This window comes from Mirounga leonina, unplaced genomic scaffold (genome assembly GCF_011800145.1).
Source record: "Mirounga leonina isolate KUSES-001 unplaced genomic scaffold, KU_Mleo_1.0 Mir_418, whole genome shotgun sequence".
NCBI lineage: Eukaryota > Metazoa > Chordata > Mammalia > Carnivora > Phocidae > Mirounga > Mirounga leonina.
In genome coordinates this window covers 23,637,290-23,655,332 of record NW_023270739.1, presented here as the reverse complement: position 1 = coordinate 23,655,332, position 18,043 = coordinate 23,637,290, and the positions used below count along the sequence as shown (strand labels likewise).

At 39.2% G+C, this 18,043-nt stretch overlaps 1 protein-coding gene across 1 annotated transcript in view; it reads right to left on the bottom strand.

Annotated features, from left to right (window-relative positions):
* Positions 1-221: 221 nt before the first annotated feature.
* UBE2N (ubiquitin conjugating enzyme E2 N) overlaps positions 222-18,043 on the bottom strand; it is a 38,155-nt gene continuing 20,333 nt past the window's right edge. Inside the window, exons 2-4 of the mRNA XM_034987846.1 lie at positions 2,139-2,385; positions 1,809-1,949; positions 222-954 (exon numbers count right to left, since the gene is read on the bottom strand). Coding sequence (XP_034843737.1) covers positions 914-954; positions 1,809-1,949; positions 2,139-2,385 — 429 coding nt within the window. The 3' untranslated portion in view covers positions 222-913. The remainder of the gene's footprint in view (positions 955-1,808; positions 1,950-2,138; positions 2,386-18,043) is intronic.

The following is an 18,043-nucleotide window of genomic DNA, read 5'->3' as shown; positions in this document are numbered from 1 at the left end:
TTATGCATGCTCAGGGCCAGCTTATAAATACTCCATTCAGTGACATCTTAACACAAGTTTGCATCAGTGAAAAGACACTGGCAAAATCCACCTCTTGCCGGATCAATTTGTCAGATGGTGAAGACCAAAAGAGAATGTTCCATCAGTTTTAATTTTTAAATACGATTGTCACATTGGGAAAATGAAATAAACACAGTAAAATAAACTGTACAAAGGCAAAGTAGAATAACAAAAAATATTTTACTAAAACATAAGATTTACAGAAGTTTCCAGACAAGCCATACAAAATGGTCACAAGCTTTTTCTTGAAGGAAGGATTCTACACTTGACAGCAAAGTCACAATGTTATTAGTGAGGGCTGTGATGTTTGTTTAATGTTCCCATTTTGGTTCAAACAATCAAGCTTGTCCATCTACAGCGTCTAAATAAAGTTAGACTTGGCTAGAGAGCATATTCTAAAGAACTGGTTAGCTGCTTTTAACCAATGCAATTAGATCACCATAAAAAGGGGGAAAGGAGCCCATAAAATTAAAATAAAACTACCTCTCCCCCTCAAAAAAAGCAATAAAGAAAAACACCCACACCCCTGCAGCTAACCCTGACAACTACCTTCATTCACAGTGCTTTATACTCAAACCATGATGGGGGAAATGAATAAAAGCAGAGAAGGGCCACTGCTTTTAAACGTTTCACAACAATCCAGATGGTACTTCTAGCCTCTGCTCATGCTTTACAACAATGAATCAGGACAAGACATAGATTTGCTAATGTGCATTTAATCACCAAAGGACTGAAGATGTCTGGGCTTTTATTCTGTAATGTTTCTAAGACTGTGTCCATTAAATGCAAACAAAAAAGGAAGAAGTCTTGGCAGAACAGGAGAAGTGATGCACACTTGATGATCAGATCGATTTTATATATTATTCATGGCATATAGCCTAGTCCATGCTCTAGCTGTAGACAAAAACAAACGTGCAATTATTATTTTACTTAGTTCAGTATGTTACTTTCCAAACTCTGTAAAAATAAAGCAGTATTCTGTTAAATTCATGCCATTTTCTGTCATCTGGATCAGACAGACTGTGTGTGTATCTAATTACCAAAACACTACAACGGAATCCAGAAGTTCTACAAAATTCAGCAGGATGAAAAGAGGTGTCTCCTTTTGTCTCCATTTCTAGACATGCTCTCCACTAATTTTGTTAAAATCTGTAACAAGAAGAATCCTACTCATTTCAAACTCCCTAGCTATAAACTGACATAGTTTTATTGATCAGATGAATTACAAAAGCAGCTCAATGGTACACACCAAATATTTGATAAACCAGGTAGTACAGGTTATACAAGTTAAGAGCTCCCAATTATAGGCTGTCTTTACATCTGGGGGTCATGAAGCAGGCCCTAACTTGGAACTTAAACATCTGTTGTTAAGAGGTGTTTACATATTAGAAACAGGATCTGACTTATTCCTCTTAATATATTTTTTCTTTTTGTTAAGACTCGAAAAGAAGTTTTTAAAAAGGTAGTATAGGGCACCTGAGTGGCTCAGATGGCTAAGCGTCTGCCTTCTGCTAGGGTCATGATCCCAGGGTCCTGGGATTGAGACCCACATTGGGCTCCTGGCTCAGCGGGGAGCCTGCTTCTCCCTCTCCCTCTGCCTCTCCCCTTGCTCATGCTCTCTCTCTCTCTGTATCTCAAAGGAATAAATAAAATCTTTAAAAATAAAATAAATAAATAAATATTAAAAAGGTAGTATATATTTGTTTTAAAAAGTGGAAGTGGTGTGAAGGAGAATGGATATTAAATACCTGTTTCTATGGCTTGGGCTTCGTTGGTCTTCCACTGCTCCGCTACATCATTTGCTAATGGATCATCTGGATTGGGAGCACTTAACAAAGCCTGGATCGATAGCAGAACTGTGCGGATCTGCAGTGCTGGGGACCACTTATCTATGAAGGCAACAGGCCCAGAATGATCAGCATGAAACAACAGCCCCAGAACTCCTGCATTGCATTCCCACAGACCTTTGTGGTCTTTATATAATAAGGCAAGATTACAATGTTCAGATTCTCAATACAGAATGCTTAAGAGAAAAAGGAGAAATCTTAATAGCATATATTAATAAAGGTAACACTTACCTTTCAAAATATCTAAACATATTCTTCCCAACTTGTCTACATTAGGATGATAAATTTTGGTCATGAAACGTACTTTAGGGGCTGCCATCGGGTATTCTTCTGGTAGGAATAGTTCAAGCTTAAAAGTCCCTCCCTCAAAGGGGGAATCCTGGGGGCCAGCAATGACCACATGAAAATAACGGGCGTTGCTCTCATCTGGTTCTGCTTTAATGCCAGGCACTGGTTCTGCCAGCAAACGCTGGGTTTCCTACAACAGAAAAACATGATACATTTATGAAACAAATGTCACTTTGCTAAACACCAAGTTAAAAGACTATTTACATAATCCCAATCACCTGAATGCAACTGCAAGTGAATACTGATGACATACACTGCAACTACAAATGTCTGAAAATATGTTGATAATAAAAATTAGGCTAATGAAACTGATTTTATACTAAGGAGAGAAGTGAGGAGAGGGGAGTGGAGGAGAGAGGAGGGGAGAGAGAAGAGAAAAAAGAAAACACTGGGATTATCACACAGGTAAATAAAGGCAACTTACTCTGTTTTAAACTCTACCAAAACCTTTAAAAAGTAAAATTAGAGGCGCCTGGCTGACTCAGTCAGCAGAGCATGCAACTCTTGGTCTTAGTGTTGTGAGTTCCAGCTGCATGTTGGGTGTGGAGATTACTTAAAAATAAAATCTTCTAATTAATTAATTTTTTAAAAAGTAAAATTAGTTCTAAAAGTCACTGAAAATCTGAATGTAGGAGGGAGGGCCAAGTGCCTAGGAACCTGAACAGAGCTAGCTAGAACTATATACAACCTTGACACCAAACACTTTAATGCTGCTCTCCAACAATCATTAGGTCTCTTTTCCATCTTTCTCCCTCTCTCCTAAATAACTATAACACTCTTCCCTCTCTCTTCAAACCTCCAGTACCTCTATCCTCACCCTCACTTTTGGCTGATGACTCTGCTTTCTATTTCACAAGAAAACAGACATGCTTCCCACTGTAGCATTTGTACACCCACCTTCAACTGTGTACCCATGTGCTTTGCCTGTCCTCCTGTCACTGTGAAGGAAATGGCCATCACTGTTGGCTAAGACTGACCTCTCCTCTAAAGCACTACATCTCATCTCCTTCTCACCTATCCACGGACATTGCCCTAGCATCTCTTTCGAAACTCTCCTGAATCATCAGTTCCCCCTCTTCACTGGGTCTTTCCCCAAACTGTACAAATTTGCTGTAATTTCTCCCAGTAAGAGGAGAAAATAACCTTGACCTCACTCTCCCCCCACCCCCACCAGCTAATGCCCCACTGCTTTGCTGCTCTTTCAAAGTAATCTATACTTGATTGTCTCCAATTTTCCTCCTCCCTCCTATCTTGAACACAACTCTCCAATCAGGGTCTATCCACTAACCTGTCTGTTGAGGTCACCAGTGATTCCCACACAGTTAAATCAAATGGCCAATGCTTAATCTTCATCTTATTTGACCTAAATGTAACGTCTTACCCAGCTGGTCCACCCTCCTTGCCAAACACCACCCAGCTTCCTATAGCCAACCTCTCCTGATTCTCTTCTACTTGTCTGGCTGCAACCTCCTTGCTGGTTCCCTCCCTGACTCCCCAACACAGAAGTGCGCCAAGGCTCTGTCCTAGGGCTTCTTTATCTACACTCTTCCATAGTGAGCCCATATTGTCCAATGAATCTAAATACTAAATACGCCCTGTATATGATGTCTCCCCAAATTCATATCCAGCACAGATCTCTCCCCTAGATCACGCCTCTTTTATCCATAACTACCTGTTCAACAGCTCCTCTTGAGTATCTTAATAAGCATCCCAAACTTTGCATGACTTTCCCCACCTTCAACCTGCTCTTCCCTCAAAGCCTTCTTCACCATCAAGCCATCCTTCCAATTGATCAAATCTTTTCCTTCATACCCCACCATATCTAACCTGATTGGCATATTTTGTTCACTTGAATTTCCAAATCTACTGGACTGCTTCTTACCACCCTGCGGCTACACTTCTAATCCAAGCCACCATCAGCTCTCGGCTGGCATACTGCAATAGCCTAACTTTGTTCTTCTTGCTGCTGACCTTGTTCCCCACTCCCTCCTGGGTCTGTGTTTCATGGATCTTTCAAAGTCCTTATAATGGCCCCCCAAGAAGAGGCTTTATATGATCCCCTCACTCTGGCTATTCTTAACTCATCTTCAGCTATGTTTCCCCCAATACTCCCACCCTGGCACTTTGCTCCAGCCAGATTAGCAGCTTGGTAATTTTCCAACCTGCCAGGCATACTCCTCCCTCAAAAGCTTTGCCCTCGCTTTTTTCCCCCTGAAATTTCTATCTGGTTTGCTCCCTCAGAGCTCCTAAGATCTTCATTCAAATGTGTTTTCTTAGTAGGGCCTCCATAATTGAAACTGAAAAAGCCCATTTCCACCCTATCCCACACCCTTCCTATCCCTGTTCCCCTAATTTTATCTCTACAGCACTACTAATATATTACACATCTCACTTATTTTGCTCAGAATGGAAGTGCCTGTTCCATAAAAGGAGATTTGTGCCTGTTTTATTTACTGCTATATCCTCAGCGTTTGGAACAGTGCCTGGCACCACAGATGTTCAATAAATACTTGCTGAATTATGAATCTATTTGATGTTACAAAGAACAAGGAATAAACTATCAGAATTGCATCTTTAACATTAAAGCAGTGTTATTCAGAGCAGGATGTGCACATCACAGGAGGAAAACAAAAGGATCCATTCAGGCATGGGAAGAAATAATCTAACTTCTATTTATAAACTTACTGTCAGCCAAAAATAGTTAACACTCAATAAAAGAAACTGACAATACCATGTGTAATTTTATATATTAGTAACATATTTTCAACATTTTGAATAGGCATGTGCAGTCGAAGTTTTAGAACACTGCTATACCTAAAGTTTTAGATATGAAGAACAATAAGAATATTGTATTTACACTGCCTTCACTTAAGAAAAATCCTACACCGGGGCACCTGGGTGGCTCAGATGGTTAAGCATCTGCCTTCGGCTCAGGTCATGATACCAGGGTCCTGGGATCGAGCCCCACATCGGGCTCCTGGCTCAGCAGGGAGCCTGCTTCTCCTTCTCTCTCTGCCTCTCTCCCTGCTCATGCTCGCTCTCTCTCTGTATCTCTGTGTCTCAAATGAATAAATAAAATCTTTAAAAAGAAAAAAAAAAAGAAAATTCCTACACCTTACACCATTTCATTCTACAGCCTACAGGGCACATACTAAAAGAGATTTCCCTGTCATATACTGATTTAATCATAAGATGCAGATAAAAAATTAAACCCTTTTCCAAACTGTGTTAAACCCATAGCCATTTGAAGTAATGCCTTTAGTACTTTAATTAGAGACTAGTTTTTTTGCTTTGTTTTAATCGTGGCAATGCAAGGGCAAATGAGAAACTGAAATGCTATAAACTACTTTCAGCAAAACGTTCTTTAGGTTCAAAGTAAAACATTTTTAGAGCATTAAAAATCCTCAAGAAGAGTGGCACCTGGGTGGCTCAGTTGATTAAGTGTCTGTCTTCAGCTTGGGTCATGATCCCAGGATTCTGGGATCGAGCCCCCGCATTGGGCTCCCTGTCTGCTTCTCCCTCTCTGCCCCTCCCCGCCCCCAGTGTGTGTGTGCTCTCTTGCTCTCAAGCTCTCTCTTCCTCTCTCAAGTAAATAAAATCTAAAAAAAAAAAAAAAAAATCTCAAGAAGCAATAATGAAGCCCCCCACTGTGGGAAGTCCTCCAACATGGAATTAGAACAAAAGAGGCCAGGCTTCATTTTTAGCATCAATCAATCAAGATATTAAGGATCAACAGTAAGAGTAAAGGAATGAGAAAAAACCTAGATGGTAAAATTCCTTGAATTGTGACCTCTCCTCACCTCCATCCTCCTTTTGTTTTGCCCCAGGTCTTCCTATTTTTAGAAATCCATAAGGAGGGAGATTGGAAGGCTGGGGTCTAAGAGCCCCAAAATCTCACTCCCTGGTTACACAAAGTAGTAGCAGCTCTATTCAAGGCTATAAAAAGCTGCCAGAAGGGCCTCCAAGATCATATCCCGAAATAGTCTCAAAATTACTCTTAGAACACATTGTCAGAGATTCAGCATTCCTTCCTCATCTTCAGTTCCTCCTCAAAATAAGAGTCTTTAAGAATGTACATATTAAACATATCACATGGCCTGATCAATTTTAAGATTTAATCAGGACACATTCTAGCATAAGCTTTTAAGTGTGGAAAACCTTTTGAAACAATTTTTATATGCTCTCAAGTTCTCATGGATTTTGATATAATGAACAGATGCATAATTATTTGACTACATGGCACTGATTTCCCAAACAAACCCATAACATAAATTATGGGAGGAAAAAAGAATAAAATCCAAACCAAATGGAACAAGTCTCACCCACAGAACTTGGGAGTCAATTTTTTTCCCGAAAAAGGCAAAAGTGGGTAGGAAATAAAATCCTTCCTGCTACTACTCACACATGGTTAACTATGAAACACCTAGTTTTATATTATTCTTTGGTAGAAAGACAGTGAAGTACAGTGTGATTTCTTCAAGTCTAGAAGTAACGGGTTCAAATTCCTACTGCACTGCTTACTTAACTATTACTTTTGAGCAAATAATTTACACTGCTCTGAGTCTCAGCAGACTTATCTACATCATAATTAAGACCGCCTCTCATGCAGAGTTGCTATGAAGATCAAGAGATAATACTGCAGAAAGACTTAACAAATGAGATCACATAGGAAGGCCATAGCCATATACAACCAACTCAAAAAGAATTAAGAACAAAGCACAATAACAAATCTTAAAAATTTATTAAATAACAGTATTTGTTTTTAAAGAAAACAGAATAACCATTAGTTTCATTATGATCCTACTTGTTTAAAAGCAATCCTCCGACCCAGTCCCAGGTAGAACTGAGTTTAGGCCATACAGAACAAAAAGCACTGTAGACTATTTAGGGAACTAGTTACTAAAAAGCAGAAAAGGAAGTACATAAAAATAGAGTATGAATTTAAGTGGCAATAAGATTAAGTCTCAAGAAAACTATCTCATCTTACAGAGTGAGGGTAATAGTTCATGTTATAAATACCTTAAAATGGAAGTAAGTAACATCAAATTGATCTGGTCATCGATACATCTACTGGGACTTGAAAAGCAAATTCCAGGATTATATACCACAGTAAACTGCAGCACTTGAGTTTGTCAACTAAATTCCATTAACTAGGTCTTGTCCCACTTTAAAGTTCAATAACAACTTGTGCTCACTATGAAGCAATGTAAGGTCTTACTATACATTTTTTAAGGCAATGAATGAATTATGTACAGTAAAATTTTAGATAATAAACAGTATTCTTAGACAAAGAGTAGCAGGGGCGCCTGGTGGCTCAGTCAGTTAAGCGTCTTGATTTTGGTTCATGATCTCAGGGTCCTGAGATCTAGCCTCAGGTCGGACTCCATGCCCAGCAGGGAGTCTGCTTGAGATTCTCTCTCCCTCTGCTCCTCCCCCCCAAAGAAAAAAAGGGAGGGAGGGAGAAAAAGAGTGGCAATTTGCATATGAGAAAAGTTGATACATAATAACTTTCTATATACACCTCCAACTTATGTCTACAGCACTTAGGTTTTTCCCTATTTAGAATATTCTCTGGTGACACCTGGGTGGCGCAGTCAGCTAAGCGCCTGACTTTTGGTTTCAGCTCAGGTCGTGATCTCAGGGTCATGATATCCCTGCTCCATCAGCACTCAGCACAGTCTGCTTAAGACTCTCTTTCCCTCTCCCTCTGCCCATCACCACACCCTCTCTCACTCTCTAAAATTAAAAAAAAAGGGCGCCTGGGTGGCTCAGTTGGTTAAGCGACTGCCTTCGGCTCAGGTCATGATCCCGGAGTCCCGGGATCGAGTCCCGCATCGGGCTCCCTGCTCAGCGGGGGGTCTGCTTCTCCCTCTGACCCTCCCCCCTCTCATGTGCTCTCTGTCTCTCTCATTCTGTCTCAAATAAAAAAAAAAAAAGAATATTCTCCGAAACACAAAAATGCAATGTATTACTAATAATGTCAATTGTCGATCTTTTAGATCATCTCACCCAAGAGCCATCTGACTATACTTGGTAACACTATTAATTTTTTTGTCACAATTAGTCTTACCAAACTGAGAGATGCCTCAATGATGTCTACTCTGTCTACTCCAACCTCTGTTAACTACATCTATAAGCAATTTTAAAATATTAACAAACAGGGGCTCCTTTTTTGGGATTACTGATAAAGCAAAAGCCTATTTTTCAATTGTAAGCTACTTTACGGGCATCTACAACTTCACCATCTACAATAAGTGGGCACTAAAAAAAATGTTAACCAATATTTTTGAGTGTCATGCCCCCAACATTTTATCCATGAGCCATGTCATTTTTACTGCACAATTTTGGTCAACACAATGAATTTTAGGAACGCATAGATCTCATTATAGTAGAACGGACTATATTTATTCTGGCTGGGATTAGAAACAGAGTCAAAATTGTGCTCAATTTCCCCACTACACCACTTCCTTACAAATCATAAGGCCAGCTAGAGGTGCGTACAGCATGATAAAAATGGCTGATGAATATTTTCTCTACAGCAGTGCTGCCCAACAAGAATACAAGCTGCAAATATTAAATTTTCCGCTAGCCACATTAAAAAGTAAAAACAATTAATATTTAACAATATATTCAAATAGCATCATTTCAACATGTAATCAATATAAAAATTAATATTTATAATCTTTTCTCATACAAAGTCTTCAAAATCCAGTAATTTATACTTACAACACGTATCAATTCAAACTAGCCACACTGCAACTGCTCAATAGCCACATGGGGCTAGGAGCTACCATACAGGACAGTGAAACACAACACTGTTACAATCTTACTTACAGGTTGTGAAAATAATTTATTCATATAGTGAGTAAAATCTGGTAGAGAAACTTAAAAGTATCACTTTTTTCCCTTCAAAAAATTTTATTCAAACAGTAATGTCAGAATATTTGAATCACTAATAATAGGAATGTGGGTGTTATTGTTTGTTACAGTCACAAGATTGTGTTAGAAAATAATGATTTGTAGCCATTTCAAAAAAGCATAGCATGGACAAAAATTAACTGAAACAAGGCGACTGCATTAAGAAATAAGAGTCAATCCCCTCAGGAATAAATTTAATTTTTACAGTCCACACTACCCCCTAGTGGACGAAAGACATCACTTACTTATTTCAACCCCTTTTCTTCCCAAACGGCTCATAAATTATTTTACCCTAATTCACTAAGTTTTTAAAAAATGTTTACCCTAGGGGCGCCTGGGTGGCTCAGTTGGTTAAGTAACTGCCTTCAGCTCAGGTCATGGTCCTGGAGTCCCTGGATCGAGTCCCGCGTCGGGCTCCCTGCTCGGCAAGGAGTCGGCTTCGCCCTCTGACACTACCCCCTCTCATGTGCTCTCTCTCTCTCAAATACATAAAAATCTTTAAAAATAAAAATAAATAAAATAAAAATGTTTACCCTAAAGTCAGATGAGAATAATGATTCTCAAGGCACACCCTCCACTTTCCTCTTTTTCTCCCTCTACTCCCACACACATAAACCTCACAATTTCCTTCTCTGAAAAGAAGGGAAAATGGAAGGAGCCCTTTCAAAGGCTCTAGGTACCAAGGACTAAATCTTAAGATTTTAGACCAAGTATCCCTTTAATGAAAAGCTTTATTTCCAGCTGGACTGATAAGTAGCAAGAAAGTAAAGCTGACCCATGAACAACACAGGAGTTAGGGGCACCAACCCCCGGCACAGTTGAAAATCCACATATAACTTTTAACCCCCCAAAAACTTAACTACTTACTAATAGCCTACTGTTGACCAGAAGCCTTACCTGTAAGTCAATTAATACATATTTCATGTATGTACTATATACTGTATTCTTACAATAAAGTAAGCTAGAGAAAAGAACATGTTAAGAAAACGAGGGGCACCTGGGTGGCTCAGTCAGTTAAGCATCTGCCTTTGGCTCAGGTCATGATCTCCGGGTCTTAGGATGGAGCCTCAAGTCTGGCTCCCTACTCAGCAGGAAGTCTGCTTCTCCCTCTCTCTCTGCCCCCGCTTGTGCGTGCTCTCTCTCTAATAAATAAAAATCTTAAAAAAAAAATCATAAGGAAGAGAAAATACATTTAATATCCATAATGCATTTATCAAAACAAAAAAATCCATGTACAAGTGGACTCATGTATAAGCGGACAAGCGAGCACAGTTCAAACCCGTGTTCTTTAAGGGTCAATTGTACTCTGTATTCCACTTGAAGTAATACCCAAGAGATGGAATGGAATGACCTGGGCTACAAATCTCTAGTTTTTTTCTCAAGCCAAGACCAAATCAGTACTTCTGTTAAGTTCAGTGAAAAGGAGAAGAGACTTGGAAGCCAGGGAAGGACTTTTGAAAAGCTAAATCCAATCAACTTGTTTCTCAGGTCTGAATTAGTCTGGAAGCATTTCCCCTGTAGTTCCAGTTTCCTGGACATTAACACCACTCCTCTTACTACAGCTAGGACAGTAACGATTTGAAGATAAGAACTCCAGCGCAAATGGTGGTGATGATGTGCTAAATAAACACATGCTTGTTCAATGAATAAATGCATGCGTGCTTAGGCACCAGACAGAGCTGATAAGAAGAATTACTATACTTACTGTGTTAGTTAGTAGTGGGTAACTTCCACCCCAGGAACGGCATTTAAAATTATTCCGATCACTGACAACAGACAAAAATCTGAAAATCCTACTAACAAAGTGTGCCTCCAACAGGGAAAACTTATTAAGCTGAATTCCTTGCCTACCACCCCCAAATTCTTTTGTGTCACTAAACACATCAGGTTATACTGCAGTCTCTGTTTCTTTTCCTGCCCCCCACTAGTCTGTAAATTAAATAAGGGCAGGGACTCTATGCAATTATTAAAGCACTGTGCCCAGATACACAGAGAATCGATAAAAAATCAAGTAACAATAACTGTGCCAAATAGTGACTTAAGTGCTCTACATGTATTATTAACTCAATCTTCATACCCATTTTACAAATGAGGGAAATGAGAAACTAAGACTAACCACTTACATTATAACCAAAGCTAGCAAGTGGCAGAGCCAAGATTGAAATCCAGGTAATTGGCCTCTACTCAGCTGGCTTCAGAGCCTGATTTCTTAATCTCAACGACCTATAGAAAGACAATTAACAATATGAACAGTAAATCTCAAATGTTTGGCAGGATAGTAAATAGCACAGAAGTTAAGGAAGGGCTATTTTCAGTCCTTCATAATCATGAAAAAGTGCTTCATCAAAGGGGTAAATTACTTTAAGCCATAATGTCACTTCTTTTCTTTTTTTCCTTTGGGACTGGCAACTGAAGAAGTATACAGTCTTAGTAACATAAATGAAGTAGAAAAAACTCTGCTTTATTTGATGGAAAAATTGGTATATGTCATTTTGACCTGGAATTATCCATTATATGGTAAGCCACTTTGCCTATCTCTGTTATTACATGAAACCACTATGCTCTGAAATGTTGTGACTCTGAAATATGAATTTACTAACAAATGTTTATTTATTTTGTACATGACACTGTGGTAGCAACTAATTCAAAGGAAGAATAAAAAAAAAGTCCCTTTGTCCCCCAAGAATTTATTCCACTGAGTATAAAGTACATATAAAAGTCAGTTTTTGGGGGCACCTGGGTGGCTCAGATGGTTAAGCGTCTGCCTTAGGCTCAGGTCATGATCTCCAGGTCTTGGAATCGAGCCCCATGTCAGGCACCCAGCTCAGCAGGGAGTCTGCCTCTCCCCCTGCTTGTGTTCTCTCTGTATCTCTCTCGAATTAAAAAAAAAAAAAAAAAAGAATTATCTTCAAGATAGTTTTAAAAAAGTCACTTTTTGAAAGATGCATTTTCAAATGGGGTATGTCAAGGTCTTAGAGAAGGTACAGGTGTGATTAGGGATACTAATCTACAGGAACAACAGGACTCGACTGGGAGCACATTATGTTCTTGCTTATTTCTAAAGACATTTCAAAAGTTTTCTGGAAAGATAACTTTACATCTCCATCTTTTTTCTACTTTTTAAAAGATTTCTAAATATTGGCATCACAGCTGAAGACAATGCCAATTACTCCTTCATAAAACACTCATGAAATTCTTTTTTTTTTTTTAAAGATTTTATTTATTTATTAGACAAACAGAGACACAGTGAGAGAGGGAACACAAGCAGGGGGAGGGAGTGGGAGAGGGAGAAGCAGGCTTCCCACGGAGCAGGGAGCCCGATGCGGGGCTCGATCCCAGGTCCCTGGGATCATGACCTGAGCCGAAGGCAGACGCTTAACGACTGAGCCACCCAGGCGCCCCCACTCATGAAATTCTTGATGGTAAAAATGTCCTCTGAGGGGCGCCTGGGTGGCTCAGTCATTAAGTGTCTGCCTTCAGTTCAGGTCATGATGATCCCAGGGTCCTGGGATGGAGCCCCATGTTGGGCTCCCTGCTCAGCAGGAAGCCTGCTTCTCCCTCTCCCAGTCCCCCTGCTTGTGTTTCCTCTCTTGCTGTGTCTCTGTCAAATAAATAAAATCTTAAAAAAAAAAAAAAAATGTCCTTTGAATGCCCAGCACTATACTAGTAGACTCATGGAAGTTAACATCTCCATTTTTTTTCTTGGTTTCTGATTTGATGGATAATATAAACACTTCATTGCCTGGACTTTCTTTAGCACCAGCTCAAAAGTTTAATATATGCCTTTACTGATCTGAGTAATGTAACTGTCCTTCGGTCTTAATGAATTCTGTGTCTTAGGAATGAGGTCTTGGAACTCTGAATGAAGAGACTATCTAGCTTAGTAACACTTCATTGAGATTGCCGCTATTTATAATAAGGTCCTTAAGGCACCGTTAGCAAACCCATCAAAAAGCATTTTTAAAAAACTTGCATACTTTAGATTCTGGGAAGAAGTGTATCATTTAGTAGGTGGGGGAGGGAAGGTCTTCTGTATTTATCCTGAATGAAAAGGCAATTTTTTAATTTCCTGTTTCTGTACAATGAAAACAAAATTATGAGTGATGCCTTAGCAAAAACCAGTGAACTTGTACTTTAAAAAAAAAATTCAGCATTTAAGTTAGAAATGATCTAGATTGTGGGTTTCTTTCTTAAAATTTCAACTGGTTGAAGTTGATAATTCATTTTAAGGCCTTTATGTGTAATTTCAGCCATTTATCTACACATTTGTCTATAATTAAACAACAGTAAAATTCCCCCATTCATTCATACCTTCCCTCCCCTTCCTTAGTATAATATTGGAATTAGGAGCTTAAGAATGTGAAAGTTTGAAGTAACTCTTGTTTGAAAATAGAAAAAAGTTATCCATAGTCACACAGGATTATGTCTGGCAGCATAAGACAAATGAGGTTCATAGTGGATGTTCGTCATTCCTTTAGACCACCTGACAGGCAGAACAGCCTTGTTGGGGAATACCCCCCAACCTTTATGGATCCCCACCTCCCTCAGTAGAAGCTTTAGTCTCAGAAAATTTCCTAACTCTCTACTAAGCATGTGAGACCTAGGCTCACACAAAACCTGTGCATCAAAGCTAAAATACAAAAGAAGGATCCATTCTGGAGATAATAGCAGTAGTTACCTCTAGACAGCAACGGAAGAGGTTCTAGAGTAGCAGTCTGTACTTGGTATCAGCAATCAAACCGCAGAGTACGAGGCACACAACAGTGGCAGTGAAGACTCCACCATGATGTGACTGTGAGCCTTGTTTGAATGCCTCTTTCTTTGGCACCCCTGAAGATTATGTGAGATACCTAATAACTCAGTAAATACTATTTCTACTTAAACTAGCCAAAGTTGACCTCCATCGCTTGCTAAAAATACAAAGCCTAAATAGATAGAAAAGAAAGTGAAGAAAAGTTAAGAGTTAATGGACCAGGGGCTGGGTAGATGAAGAGGTTAAGAAGCTAAGTATCTCTTTGGGATTAAACGAGGTCAAAGGAGAGCACCAAAGTCAGCTAACCTCTCTATCAAAGAACTTCTATCTAGTTTAACAGCCTTTGTTAAAGAAGGAGCTAATTTCACATTAAAAGAGTTAACTTCCAACTTGTTGCTAATGGTACCTGCTTTTTTCCCCAATTCTTTCCCACCTGGTATATACCCTCCTAGGCAAAAACCTGGAGCTAAGACATCTCTATTTAATCCCAATCCTGACTGTACCAATTTGTTATACAATCATACAAACTCACTTAACCTCCCCAACCATCTAAAATTTAGTCCCTCCAACATTTCAAAGGTTCTCTAGCACTAAAATTGACTGACTATTTTAACACTGGAATGGATGAAATCTTACTGTTATATGCTCCCTTCTACTACAAGGTCCCCTTTTATAGTACTCTTATTGTTTTTTGTTTTGTTTTGTTTTGTTTTTTTAAAAGATTTTATTTATTTATTCATGAGAGACAGAGAGAGAGAGAGAGGCAGAGGGAGAAGCAGGCTCCCAAGGAGCAGGGAGCCCAATGCGGGACTCGATCCCAGGACCCTGGGATCATGACCTGAGCCGAAGGCAGACGCTTAACCATCTGAGCCCCCCAGGCGCCCAGTACTCTTATTGTTTTAAAGATTTATTTGAGAGGTAGCAGGGGGGAAGGGAAGAGGGAGAGAGAGTCCCAAGCAGACTCCATGCTGAGCGCAGAGCTCTACGCAGGGCTCAATCTCAATATGCTGAGATCACGACCTGAGCTGAAACCAAAAGCAGGGTGCTTAACCAGCTGCACCACCTAGGCACCCCATAATATTCTTTAACACTGTAATTAGCTGTTCACTATTTCGCCCTCCCTGCTGAGGGAAGAGATATTATGGACTGTATCCCTAGCATCTATGCCAATGCTCAATATCTAAAGAAGAAATTTGTTGCTAACGGTACCTGCTTTTTTCCCCAATTCTTTCCCACCTGCTCATTAAAGAAAAATACAATATAGACTTAAATAGCTATACTCCTAATAACCAAAATCTGGTTAACATTTTAGTATGTTTGTATTTATTCTGATAAAGACAAAAGCCCTTTTAAAACAGTTTAATATTTTTACATTTTTTTCATTTACTGTGTCAGTGCATCCCATTTTCCTGGTTGCTTTACAGGTAAAGTAATCAATACTCCTTGCACAACTATGTGGCATAAACAGACACTTTTACTGGCCTGCAAGCTAGTGGCTACACTGGTACAACTACCATGTATTACTTATTCAATCCTTGATCACTAGTTACTTCAGGTTTCAAATGTGGTAATCACAACAAAATTTAAGTGCTAAATGCCTGAGGTCTCCACTAATAGGAAAGGCCTATGCTTATATTAACAGAAAAGACAGAAGCAGAGCAGCTGAAATTTTCAGTGAGGCAAACAAAAATAAGTTACAGTTGGTCCAGATTTAAATTCTCAATCCAATTGTGCCACTGACAAAATTTTGTCCAAAATCCAAACCACAAGAAAAAATACTGCATACTAACTCTGAGATAAATCAGGAAGCAATAAGATATTAGGGATTCTGGCTCCCCCAAAATAAGCACCCTTTAAGAAGGCTGCCATACTGCACCGCTCCAAGAGAAGCCCATTCAACATCAGTCTGTATGAATGGCACCCCCTGAAGTTGTACGGTGCAAGATCCCAAATACTATGGATTAAAGAATAAAACTTCAGTTTAGCAGCAATACAAATCAACTTTATTATTGTCTAACTCATGGAAAATTGATTATATGGTAATTCTAATAGAATCAAAATGATAATTCCAGTAAAATCAGATTATTTACCTCAAACATCCCATTTTCCTACCCACCGCTGATAAACGGGCATCCACTGTGCTTTGAAAGAAAAATCTATGCCCTATTTCAGATGGTTATGTTTAAGGTTATCCATTTTGTGGAACTAATACATAAATGATGAAAACAAGTATACCCACACTGAGAAGGAATTCATTCTTTCCAGATTTACAGTGAAGCAGCATCTTTGCAAAATCAGAAAACAGTAATAACATTATAAGGCTCACTGTATTATGGTAAGCTCTCTTCTCTGCACTCTAACCCTCCCAACCACCTTAGAGCTAGATTAGTGTATTAAACAGATAAAGAAGTAGAGGTCAAGTGGGCTGCACAAGCTAGTACTTGGCACAGCTACAAGTCAAGCCCAGAAAGCCTACCTCCACATTCTGTGCTCCTGCCACACATAACCCACACAGCTCCACATACCCAAAATCTTTTTGCTCTTCAGAATTAGGAAGGAGATCTAAGACATTTAACACACTAAACGTTATTTTGCCCACAAAGCAGCATTTCTACCATTTTGAAAAGTCGACTGTCACTTAAGAGGTAAGCAGCTGAGTAAATGCTACTGACTAAAAAAGCAAGAGTATTAAAAAAAAAAAAAAAAAAAGCAAGAGTATTATTGGGCGGTATGGGTGCACCTTCTGCACAAAGCTATCCCTTACATACTTTCCTCCCTACTGACTCCCCAGCTACACTAGTCCCTATAAGTCAAGGCCCAGGTGTAGTGTTTGCAGCCCCAACACTGAGCACCACAAAGTGTCTCACATTCCATAAGGGCTGAATGAACAGACCTAACTACTACTGAAAGAAAAATACAGAGAGGGTAAAGGGGGATTCAAGAACTTCCAAAAATGGTAAGCCCAAGGTTTTAAGGTTCCAGAAAGTGGCCATAAATGGCAGGAATATGGAGGAAAAAAAGGGGGGAGGGGATTTTTTTTTTTTTTTAAGTTTTAAACCCAATCTTCATGAACTATTTCATACTTCTGCTCAAAAGCTTTGCCCTTGCCATTCTCCTTACAAGTTGTGCACTTAAAGGACCAAACACTAAGCACCAGAGTATCAGGCTTAAGTTTCTTTGCCCCTTTAGTAGCTTTGATAATCTAATCATCTTTCTCAAGTTTAATAATGATCATTTGCTAATAAGAACTGGTTGACATATTAAAGATTCAGTCTTCTACCTCAAGGTTTTTGGAAGAATTTGAAATTAATCTCATTTTCTTGAGTACTTTCGAGATTTTAATATTTCACATATTATCAGTCTGGTTTGAAAGTTAAATAATTCTTTTTTAAGATTTTATTTATTTGAGAGAGAGAGTAAACAAGAGAGAGAGCACTGGCTGGGGGAGAGGCAGAGGGAGAGGGAGATGAAGGCTCCCCACTGAGCAGGGAGCCTGATGCGGGGCTTGATCCCAGGACCCCAGGATCATGACCTGGGCCGAAGGCAGACACCTAACCGGCTAAGCCATTCAGGCGTCCCAAAAGTTAAATAATCTTAAGAGATCCAGCTGGAGTATATAACTCAGTAGATATTCTATTTTTCTGTGATTTTAGATGATTATTTTGTCCTGTGCCACTAAGCCAGAGAAAGAAATGACCCAGACAACTCAGATTTTAATATAACTGAAATAAGCACAAATTTACATACTGAGGCAGACATATTATATGATAGAGCATCTGTGTACAATAGTACTGGGTCAAATTCACCCATTTCATGTGGGACAGCCAGAGTCTCTGCAACAACATAATATGAATGCTGGACATAGGGCTTGCTAGAAATGTGAACTAATATGGTATGTTGTAAAAATGCACCTAAGCAAAAATAACAAAATTTCAAACAAAGATTACAAAAGCTTACAAAATTATAAAATAACAGATGTAAATGGTCCAACTGAGTGGTTTCCTTGAGGAAAGTAATTAGATGGCTGAGAGGTGGGCGATACTTCAAGCTAGCATCCTTTTGCTGAATTCTGTAACATGTCCAAGTACTACTTACCAAAAAAAGCAAGAAAAAATGT